The sequence below is a fragment of the Bombyx mandarina genome, chromosome 18 (genome assembly GCF_030267445.1).
Source record: "Bombyx mandarina strain Sakado chromosome 18, ASM3026744v2".
NCBI lineage: Eukaryota > Metazoa > Arthropoda > Insecta > Lepidoptera > Bombycidae > Bombyx > Bombyx mandarina.
Genome location: NC_143224.1, coordinates 10,149,745 through 10,161,822, shown reverse-complemented (window position 1 = coordinate 10,161,822; position 12,078 = coordinate 10,149,745). Strand labels below are relative to the sequence as shown.

At 37.0% G+C, this 12,078-nt stretch overlaps 1 protein-coding gene across 2 annotated transcripts in view; it reads left to right on the top strand.

Annotated features, from left to right (window-relative positions):
• The first annotated feature begins 1,596 nt into the window (after positions 1-1,596).
• The window catches only part of Hsl (hormone-sensitive lipase), a 29,205-nt gene continuing 18,723 nt past the window's right edge, over positions 1,597-12,078 (top strand). Inside the window, exons 1-5 of one of the 2 annotated variants that reach the window (XM_089734580.1) lie at positions 1,597-1,662; positions 1,924-2,208; positions 3,216-3,373; positions 7,260-7,446; positions 10,735-10,948. In XM_089734580.1, coding sequence (XP_089590706.1) covers positions 1,597-1,662; positions 1,924-2,208; positions 3,216-3,373; positions 7,260-7,446; positions 10,735-10,948 — 910 coding nt within the window. Of the gene's footprint in view, positions 1,838-1,923; positions 2,209-3,215; positions 3,374-7,259; positions 7,447-10,734; positions 10,949-12,078 lie in introns of both variants that reach the window. The other variant, XM_089734579.1, reaches the window with a different exon arrangement.

Below are 12,078 nucleotides of genomic sequence, written 5' to 3'. Positions count from 1 at the left end.
ACCTCAAATCGCCCCGTGAACATCACCGGGAGGAGACTGCCTCCTCACAGGGGTTGGAGCTGGACGAACGCCCTCCTCCGATCTCTGGCTCGGCGGCGGTGGCACGGCGCCGAGAAGAAAGAAGAGCTCTCTCTCTCCCCGTTCCGCCGCCTCCTTCTGCATGATGGTGGACTCACAGAAGTCGAGCATCGCCTGCCAGGACTCGTCGCTGCCGCGCATAGTCCGGTCCTATTTTTGCAACGAGGGTGCGGCGCCGCGGCGCTGCTTCGCGAAAGCGGGGCAGTACGCGAACGTGTGCTCCGCCGTGACACCAAAACTATACATTAACCCACAGACACAACCCTTGAGTTTCTCGCCAGATCTTCTCAGTAGGTCGCGATTCTGATCCGGTAATAAATTCAATAAAGCACTACTCTTGCTACAGTAGATGTTAGCAAAGTCTCTCAGGCAGGTTGAGCCTTGTGAGCTCACCTACCAGTTAGGATCAAGCCCCTGGAGGCTACGGATAATCAGGTAGACAGTAAAAACTACAATATTAAATGTTCAATTTCTCTTACACTAAATTCATGATATTTGTGATATGGTTGTATTACGGTTAGCACGGAGATTTTATTATATGTTTTATGTATTTAAATTCAGAGCTCATACAACTAAAGGCGCTGTGGCGTGGCTTGTTTTATTTTAAAATATCATCAAAATTCACTCAATGGTTTTACATGACGCTTTAATTAATTCAAAATAAATTAACTGAAATGCAGTCAAAAAAGTTACTTTGGAAAGTATATTTGCTCGCAATTTTTATTACCTTCGTTCACGGACGGTAGGTATAGCCTTTATTCATTATTGATCAAATTAGTACATTGATGAAAGTGAAATATATTTATAAAAAGTATTTTCAGTGATTACTCGTACAGTAAACATATGGAAAATAGTTCTAATCTTTTGATAATATAAGTTTAAAAAATTTAAGAACATTTTTAAGTAATTAAAACTACTGTTAAGGTTTAATCTCGCGGTTTTTATTGTCATCATCAAGATCGTAATCAAGAAATCATCATCATTAAAATATCGTCAGTGACCATGAAAACTGTAAAGTATTCAAAAATTAAATGTCGTATATTTAATGTCAGTAAAAAACGTGAGATTATACCGTAAAAGTAATTTTAATTGTGTCTATAAATCGCGGAAACCAACAAAAATACTTACTTTTATGTGATAAAGTTCGCAATAAAATAAAACCTAAATATCGCAGGGATTCTCTTCTGTTTCAGTATATTTAAACATTTGTGAAAACCGGTTGTGTATTTTGCTATAAGTTGGTCGTAAGACGTTATTACAAATTGTAATTTATTATAAACGACATAATTAATTAACAGTTGCCACTGCCTGCTAGATCATTGATCAAACATAATAAAAAAGAAATCAATGCATTCATTGCGTTAAGAGATATTTATTGAAAATGGAAAATATTTTCAAGGTTTGTATTACTTTGTATCTTACAAGAAGAATGTTCAGCAATTTTATTTTATTTTAGTACATAGATAAGAAGACTTTTTGCTGTCAATTCTCAAAACTCAAAACAGCTGTCGCTGTCAGATGTCTAACCTTTCGTCCATCAAATATGACAAAAAATCAGGGCTATTACCTACATACGATATAAACGTATAAAGAATACGATTATTGTTGTCATATATCCGTGCAATAAAGTCCCGAAAAAATTAAGCTGAAATATTAATATAATTAAAATGTTGAAATTTTACTATATTACCATTCAATTAAAAATATAAAGATCACGTTATAAATACAATGCTAACAAATTCAGCTCACGAAAGATTTTGTAACTATGTTTTAATATAGTATTAATAAATTTATTTTATGCCTTAACAAAATGTGGTCCAGATATTTATATTAAACTCTTTGCAGATGAGACTTAAATTCATTACTCGCGGAGTCCGGTTTGCTTCCAGTACGCTTAAAATAATGGAATTTTCCGATCCGCCTGCAAGTGCTTCATACTGCTGTGCAGAAAGCAACGATGGTATTCCACCAACTTTCGCTATGTATGAAGCGCTAAAAGACTCTTGTCAGAACAACGCGACATTCTTCAAACCGGACGATACAGAAAACGGACAACGTTTATATCAAGGATTCATGACATTAAGTGACCATATAGAAACGGTGTGGCCCCTGGTGGACCATGTACGAAAAGTAAGTACATTCCACTGAAACTTACCAACCTTGAACCAGTGTAAGGGACTATATTCAATTACTACCAAAACCATGCAATAGGAGCAAAATTAAATGGTTTCTAATCAGCCTAATAAAACATTTCATTTGTGTCATGACCTTGACAGAGCAAGAAACTGAATGCACATGCAAATAGAATTTACAACAATTCAATAGAATTATTTAAAAATCAAATTGTCATCATAAATTTTATTCAACATGTTTTCTCAAGCTCATTTAAATTACAATTCAATTGAATATGTGGTTTTTTATATGTGAAAATCAATTAAATAGCTTTATAAATAAACTACTCAGTAATTCTATAATATTATTCTAAGACTCCCTAATTATTTATATTGTAGTGATTTTTTATGAGAACTTTGAAACAGAGTTGTTGTATAAAACTATTGTATGAAATTAGCATGCAGCTATTACATACAAAGTCTGACACAATTTATCATGATTATCAATTTATCAATTTATCATTAACAAAAATGAATGTTAGTTAATGTCCATAGTCATATATTATTCAAGGGAACAGTAAACTGTTTGAATTTTAAAATAATGTGGTAGATTACAATAAATAAAATTGTTACTATTTATATACCTAATGCAAAGATTTTTCTCTATGATGGATAATTTATCGATGTGATTCACTGGTGGTAGGACCTTTTGTGAGTCCTGTGATATGATTTACTGTTGACTCTGAGGAATCATAGACATAATGAAAACTGCTTTAATAATTTAATCTCACCTTAATTATTTCTGATGTTTCAAATATAATTTGGTTTCATGGTTGGTAGGTTATTCGTTGACAGAATAAAAATCAATATGCAAGGGATAAAATAATACTTCTAATTTATTATGCAACTAAGCTTTAAAATATCATTATGAGTTTAAAATATTTCATGTTGTAATAAAAATTTACATTATTACCATTAAATTAACATTAATAACAAATAACTATTTATGTTTTCCATTTGTTTTAGGTAGCACCACAATATGATTTTGATACAAAATCTCCCGGAAATGGATACCGAAGTTTTGTTTCAGTTGTAGACTCGTGTGTGTTATACAGTCTCAAACTAAGTCGGCAAGTCAGTACAGGACGTGAAGCACTTCTATTCCGAAAAAGCCACTTTGTGAAGTAAGTTCAAAATCATTCTCATAGTGCTTAGAAACTGGGTCGCAAACAGATTATGTAATGGACTTTTCACACTTAAATCCGGAATGCAACATTGCTTTACAGGAGTACGGAGAGTGGCAGTTTCAACCTATGTGAAGACACAACTCGCCCTGCTAGTAGTTAATGCTGGTTCACAACCTCAGTATATTGATAGATATATATCTCATTGCTCTTGTAGGCAGATAAGCCAATCTGATGTTGAACAGTTACCGTCATGGATATCAACAATGGTGGGGTCAAAGCCAAGCCCCTTCCTTTTTTCTTTTTTTTATTGCCCTTGTAGGCAGACAAGCATATGGCCCACCTGATGGTGAGAGGTTACCGTCGCCCATGGACTTCAGCAATGCCAGGGGCAGAGCCAAGCCGCTGCCTACAGCTTAATACTCTCCAGAAGCCTCGATTGAAGAAGAACATGTCATAGCGCTCGGGAAACACCTTGGAGGGGAGCTCATTCCATAGCCGTGGCAAAAAAGACCTCTGGAAACGCACTGTGGATGACCGCAGTGGCTCCAGGTAGTATGGATGAACTCTACTCCGGTGGCGGGCGGTGCGATGGTAAGAACGACATGCCGGTATCATCTCGAGCAATTCCTCAGAGCACTCCCCATGGAACATACGAAACAAAATACAGAGGGAACCGAAGTCCCTCCGCAGACCCAGAGGTTCCAAACGATGCGTGAGAATAGGATTATTGACAATCCGAACGGCCCTCCTCTGTATGGAGTCAAATGGAAGAAGCTGGTATTTGAGAGCCCCGGCCCAGAAATGGGAGCAGTACTCCACGCGAGGCCGGACTTGTACTTTATAAAGCAAAAGCCTTTGTCCAGGCGTGAAGTACCGCTTCGCTCTGTTGAGGACTCCCAACATTTTGGACGCCAACTTGGCTTTGCCTTCCAAATAACTCCGAAACTGGACATCGCTCGAAATGTCGACCTCAAGGATCCTGATACTCTCGGAAGGTTGCAGGGATACTCCTTGGAATTGCGGCGCCATGACAAAGGGGTCCTTCTTCGCAGTGAACGCGCAAACTTGTGTCTTTAACGGGTTTGGAGCTCCATTTGGAGACTCGCCCCAGAGAGTTCTCCACTTCAGACACAAGTTTTGATCGTCTCTCTTGCACCACGCTCCGAGAGAGACTCTGATGGCCGATATATCGCGCATCCCCCGTGCTGTCATCCGTATAGCAATGCATGCCATCAATAGACAGCATGTCATTGATATACAGGATGAAAAGCGTGGGGGAGAGCACCGAATCTTGTGGAACGCCAGCGTTAATGGTCATGGTATCAGAACAGTCACCGTCTACAACGACCGTGATGCTCCGCCTATCCAAAAAGCTAGCGATCCACTTGCAGAGACCCTCGGGGATTCCGTAAGATGGTAGCTTCGACAGAAGTGCCCTATGACAGAACCTGTCGAAGGCCTTCGCGATATCAAGGCTCACAGCAAGAGCCTCGCCCCTGCTCTCCGAGGTTTCAGCCCACCTGTGAGTAAGGTATACAAGAAGATCGCCAGCTGAGCGACCGTGACGGAAACCGTACTGTTGGTCACTGATCAGCTGGCGATCTTCAACATACTTCAGGAGTTGTATATTTATTATTCGCTCCATCACATTGGAAAGCAAGGAAGTTATCGCGATAGGCCTATAGCTCGATGGGTCCGATCAGTCCACTTTCTTGGAAATAGGGTGGACGTGGGTGGTCTTCCATGAAGACGGAATCCTGTTAGCGCAATAAGAGAGACGATACAAACGCGTTAGCGCAGGCATCAGCTCAGGGGCGCACGTTTTCAGAGCCACAGAATGCCGTCTGGCCCACTCGACTTATGGACATCCAGGAGTGGGAGTTCCCGCCTGACTGCACACTGTGTAAAGCAGATCTCCGGCAGGGAACTATCACACCGGGGGATGTTCGATGGTGTGGCACCCCCGTCGTCCACAGTCGAGTTTCAGGCGAAGAGTTTGACCAGAAGGTCAGCCTTCTCTTTCGCACTATGGGCCAGACTGTCATCGGACTTGCGTAGTGCTAAGTAGCTATAAAATACCTGTTTACGGCTTGCTGAGCACAGAAACAAAATATTTAAATTACATTATGTTACATTGTGTATGTTTATCATTTATAGAAAACATGAATTGCAATATATTAAAGAATAAAGTTTATGTAAATTTTATATGTATCTTGGCCCTAATTTGCTACGGCAATATGCTAAAGCTATTATCAAATTAATGTCATTCGAATCAAAGCTCAAAATCAATCAAAAAAACGACTCGCTCAATGTCTTGTCCTCCACATGATTTTAGTTGTTACCTGAGCCCATGGACATCTCAAATAAATGCTGCCTTCAGATTATTTAATCTTGCCTATTCCTTCTGCGAAGCAGTCATGCGTTTTTATTAAAATGCTGCGACAGGCATTTTACAATAAAATTGATACTTCGGCCTCATGTCTCATTGACGGCATTAACGTTGTGATTTCTACGAGGAACGATAATTTTACACTAGGTGGGTCGAGAGCTTGTTAACCCATCAGCCCAATAAATAAACAAAAAAACATCAGCTACCCTTGAAATTAGAACATGTGACTGCTTCGGACCTAAAATATGCATCTCTCTCTCTCTCTTTCTTTCTCTGGGGCCCCACACGTACGCATCACTCAATACGAACACACCAAGTATTTTACGTACCAAACCAAGATTCGTTCTGTGACTCCATATTTTAAATATTAAATCACATAAAAGCGATTTGCGACTCACGTCTCAATGGAATACTGGCTATATTATTTTGTTTATGTGTTATTAGTTATTACATACCATCATTACAACATGCGTATCAAGGGTCACTATTTTAAAATGAACGTCCTCAAGAGGGCTTCCGCTTGGCAGTCTATCAACAGCAATAATACAATTATTGGCACTATGAATAAAATCTATATTATTTTATACTCTTCTTATAAATAAATAAAAATAACTGTAAACTGTTGGTTTGGTTTATAACATTCTTTCATTAAGTTTCACCTGTATCTATTTATCTACGTTACTTAATCTTTCAAGGTAATTTTCACCAACTTCAAGAGTTCAGATTTACTTAAAATTTGCAGGACCCATCAATGTCCGATAGCAATACAATATTTCCGTTACTTTAGGCCAATTACCCTAACTAGGATATCCACTAAAAAGGCTAATTTAAATTTTGAGTTCGATTTGCTATTACAGTCGCTATAATAATATATTTTAAAAGAAATTGTCAGCGAAATGATTAGTGTATTTTAAAAAATAAATAGCTTTGCCCGTGAATTTGCTTCCGTAAAAAACAACTTTCCCGAGATGACATCTTATCAAAATCCGTTTAACGGCTTACGCTCAATATCTCAATTAATCAAGCCATTACTTCATTTTGCCGAAAAAAAAAGAAGAAATCAACAATTTTTGTTATGATAATGAAAAGTTATTTCCGGTTGAAATATGATGGTTTTGTTTGGGATAAAAAGTAGCCCATATCACTCTCCAGACCTAACACTATCACTATGAATAAGGGAATCAATGCAAATCAATATGAAAGTAGGACAAACAGACATTTTCATATTTATATTATTAGTATGGATAATAAGAACAACTTGCGAAACTTCTTTCACTACGGGCCTACGAGCTGGGGGACTTTCTAGTGTTGTATTAGTACCTTAAAACGAAGTCCAATATTGAGAAATGATAATCCCACCGCCTAAACCGAAATGCACGACTGCTTCGCAACAGAAACCGGATTGCAGTACCCAACTTAGGGTTCTTAATACGTCTCATCGTATATATCAATCTAGGACTTAGCAGAGTTTTATTTTATCATTTCCGTTTTCAGGGAAATAGAGTCGTGCGGCCAACTTTTAGCATCGCTCGGAACCTGTTTACATCACCTTCAGACTTTACTTGGTTGGGCACCCCCGGGGGACCTGTTTCCCACCGAACATCATACACCCGAAGAACTGTTCTCTCAAGCTGACACAATAAATCAGTATTGCTTCTACGGAAGATGTCTTGGGTTTCAAGTAAGGATCTATATGTATATAAAAAAAAAACTTACATAGTCTTTGGGGTAAACGATAAATGGAAAATCTTCTACCCAGCGGGTGAAATGGCTTGGTGTACCGGCACTTCGAAAATATATAAAATTGTGTTGAAAATTTCGTTAGGCGTATTCTGTTTTTTGTCGATATCTTTAATTCTATGACAGCTACAAACGAATGCGGTAATTATGACAAAGAGCAGTCTACAATCTTAAGCTTGGAAAGTATTATTTAACAACCACATCTGGTATTTTTAGCGATGTAAGAATAAACCGAAAAAAAAAAACAATCAATGCTTAAATTAAGATATAAGAGATCTGGCCTAGTGCCTCACGGTCACTTCTCATGCTAAATGTCAATTCGAGATTTTGGCAATGGGCAATCAGAGCGGAATAGTTCACAGTTAAGGAAGGAAGAAAAAAGCCTGTCTTTTAACGCGGTAAGATCCTAACGAGGTTCCACTTCGCGCTGTACGTAACCTCGATACAAACTAGGCAGCGGCTTGGCTCTGCTCCTGGCATTGCTGAAGTCCATGGGCGACGGTAACCACTTACCATCAGGTGGGCCGTAAGCTCGTCTGCCTACAAAGGCAATAAAAAAAAAAAAAAAAAAAAAATAGCCCCGTGGACGATGACGACGGTATTAAAAACTACCTTCAATATGTGACGGGCAAGATTGTTTTGTTTGCAACTACCGCGGCTGTCGATCGTTGTCACCGCCGCAACGGGGTCGTTTAGGTGGTAGCCAAGACTAGGTTTTTCGACCCGAGATTCTACTAGCCATCACGTCCAAACGCTATTATGTAACGTCAGGGTTAACACGTACGCTTTACGACCCACCGGTGGGCCCAGCGTGCTATACCATTCGGACCTAGCCAAATTCAGGGATTCAGTAATACCAATACCATTTCTATACATGAATCTCCTCTCTACGCATCACATGTCCCTCGCATTGACATTTTCATTCTAAAATTTATAAAATGCAATAATTTGGACGGAAGATAAAATTAGCGACTTTTACCGTCTAGTGTAGATATTTCAAGAGACTCACAGGTGACCATCATGGCCTGAATAGTTCAGTAAAATAAGGCTCACCTGTGAGCACCGCGACCCGAATGACAATACTCGATTTTTCATATGTCGTACAACTTGTTAAAATCCCCAAGAGGGCTTTTACACATACCCGTCGAATTTCACCCAAACGCTACAAATTTGTTGGCGTATGTTTTAGTCTATCCGAAAAACCAATGGTTATGTTCAAGAAGACCAAACTTGATTACGCCTTAATGATTACGTACATCAACAACTAGTTTTCGTTAGATAACTAAAGATGTATGCTTGCACGTATGATAAAGTAATGTAAGCACATTAAACAAAAGATTAATTGACAAAATAATAACATTATAAGATTTGTGTTTTTAGATCGGATATTGTTTTCATTGAAAAAAAAAACGAACAAACTATTAGTTGCCTTACAGTTTTAGTTATAATTATTAATTGAAATAGAGACAAACTAGTCAGTTAAATTCAAGATGAGAATGTCATAAATATCAATGCGTAAATAATTTAATATTCAAGGTCGAACCAGTTTGCACATATTTAGTTGCTATTGCTTCATTATAAAGTATCTATCTTATAATTATATACATATACTAGCTGACCCGGCAAACGTTGTGTTGCCTTAAATAAGATTTCTAGGGAAATTCTACTGTAGAAAAAAAACCTCATTTAACCACATAACCTAATAAACAAAAAAAATCCAACAAATTAAAATAAAAAATAAATGTTTGGGGTGGACAACCCTTTTCACTTAGGGGTATGAAAAATAGATAGTAGCCGATTCTCAGACTTACTGAACATACTATTGATACACAAACAAAACCAAAAAAACATGGCTGAAAAATGTATAGTATTGTATAGCTCTCAAATATATTAAGTGTATAATCTATGATGTAGTGAGTAAGTAAGACAGGAGACCTGCTTCGTCCTCATCCCTACTACGTGATGTTTGCTGGATGAGTGGTGACACCTGGCGGGGATAGCTGATCGATTGATAGTTGATCAGTAGTCGACCGGCGAGGGCGGGAGATCAAATTCAATTTAAAAAAAATCATAATTATTATAAACTCTGAATAAGAATTTATCGTACTACAATTCAATTATAATATTTGATTGCCATCTTGCAACCTTATTGCGGATCTGTGCATAGAATAAAAAAAATATTAATCGGGATGAAAAAATAGGGCTTGATCGTATAAGAGTGAAAATTGAGAGTAATATGATTTTTTTTTATTTTAAGTCATGACAAAACAAAATATAAAACTTGCCAAAAAAATTAAAGTTTATAATTAACAAATAAAAAATAGGGGTTGATCATAGAGGGATGAAAAATTGAGAGTAACATCAGATTTTTTATTTTAATTCATGACAAAATAAAAATAAAAATGAAAATCTTGCCAAAAAAATTTAACTTTATAATTAACAAATAAAAAATAGGGGTTGATCGTAGAGGGGTGAAAATTTCAGAGTAATATAAATTTTTTTATTCTACGTCATGACAAAATAAAAACGAAATTCTCGCAAAAAAATTAAAGTTTTTAATTATCAATTAAAAAATAAGGGTTGATCGTAGAGGGGTGAAAATTGAGGATTGTATGTATTTTTGTATGTTGGATCATAAAAAAATTTAAATTAAATTTTTTGTCTAAAAAATAAATAAAAAAATTTAGGGGTGGACTACCCCTAACATTTAGGGGGATGAAAAATAGATGTTGGCCGATTCTCATAGATACCGGATAAGCACAAAAAATTTCATCAAAATCGGTCAAGCCGTTTCGGAGGAGTATGGCAACGAAAACTGTGACAAGAGAATTTTATATATTAGATATACAAGAATTTATTGTAAAAACAACCTTTGGCCCCCAAGCTTCCTCTTCATTAGATATTTAATAAGATAAAACACATCGTTAAAATTCAAAACATCTATTTTTATTCAATAGCGAAGTAACTTATTTCGTATTCTAAACGATTTGAATTGTTAGTTCCTTAAAAATTAGACACTTATTCTTAATTGTAAGATTTTTGTTCATTGTGTTCTCTATTACAACAAATTTCACCGTACCTTAATTCAAAAATGCCTTCCCATAATTTCGTCGAATAGGATTTTCAAATGCTCGAATACATTTTTGTCGATATTTTGTAAAAATTCGTGTATTGCAAACGTTTCGTTGCAATGGAAGATTTGTCATTTAAATAAATTCAAACATTGCAGTTCATACCATCGATGCGCGGAATACTAAAAGGCATATCCATATGTATGGCGGGTTTCTCTGAAGCGTACTACTGTCACGGAAACGTGATTAGCTCTGTTTGGACCGGAGGGCAGTACCTTATCAACCCTGAGTTGAGGGCTAGGCGTATCGTGAATATATCGCAGTCGGCGAGTATAGAATTCTGCAAGGCGTTTTGGTTTTTAGCCGAAAGCGGTGAGTTTGTTGTGAGGTGTCTTAATTTATTTATTTAGTCTACTTACAAATTAACAGTATAAACCAAAACATTTGTAAGGTATTAATAATTAGCTTAATTCCTAACAACAACAATAAATCGCTGCAAACCATCATGGAATATATCCATTTCCGGAGCATAGGCTAGCAAGCCATTGAGTAGCGAGACAGCACGATGCGTCGGAGACTTAGCGGTATGCTGCGTACGCGCGTGCGTAGTACTAATGTTTTGTGTTATTTAATTTTTTTATTTAAAAAGGTTTGTGTCTTTTTGTTTGGGTGTAATTTTTAAAGTAGGGGCTATCGAACATTACTGGTGGTAAGATCTTTTGTGAGTCCGCACGGATAGGTACCACCACCCCGCTTATTTCTGCCGTGAAGCAGTAATGCGTTTCGGTTTGAAGGGTAAAACAGCCATTTAACCATACTGAGACCTTAGAAATTATATATCAAGGTGGGTGGCGCATTTACGTTGTAGATCTCAACTAGTACAAATTCTCATCAAAATGGCTTTTGGCTAAGTACTGACAAAGTATATTCCAGAAAAAGAATTGAAGTTATATAAATTTGACCCGTCCTTTCAGCTTACTAGATTTTTACAATTATAGAGTAGGACAAAATTAATACTATATATAGGAAAGATGTCAATTCATTGATAGCATAAAGCCTTCAATAATTAGTTCAGAATTAGTACGCAGCGCATTGTCCAATTCTTCGAGTTACATGGCAGCGTCTAGATTAATCATTCATGACCTAGATTGTCGAAGGCGTACTTACAGGACATAATTATGTTGATTGGTACAAAGTTTTATCGATTAAAGTCTTACGTAAATTTCGTTTTGTATTTAAGCCTTTAACGAATTCAAAGTTTACAGCACTAAATCGGAACTCGTTTTTACTAATATCACGTTTATTAATAGATCAAATAGATAAATGTCGTCCTAAATCTATACTAATATATAAATTTAAAGTGGTTTTTACGGATGTTCCGTTATAACGACTGAACCATGCATCCGATTGACTTGAAATTTGGTATCCATGTAGAAAATACATGTACCTAATGGATAGGCTAATATATGAGTGTTGGACTCCCTACACCAGTTGCGGGGGCG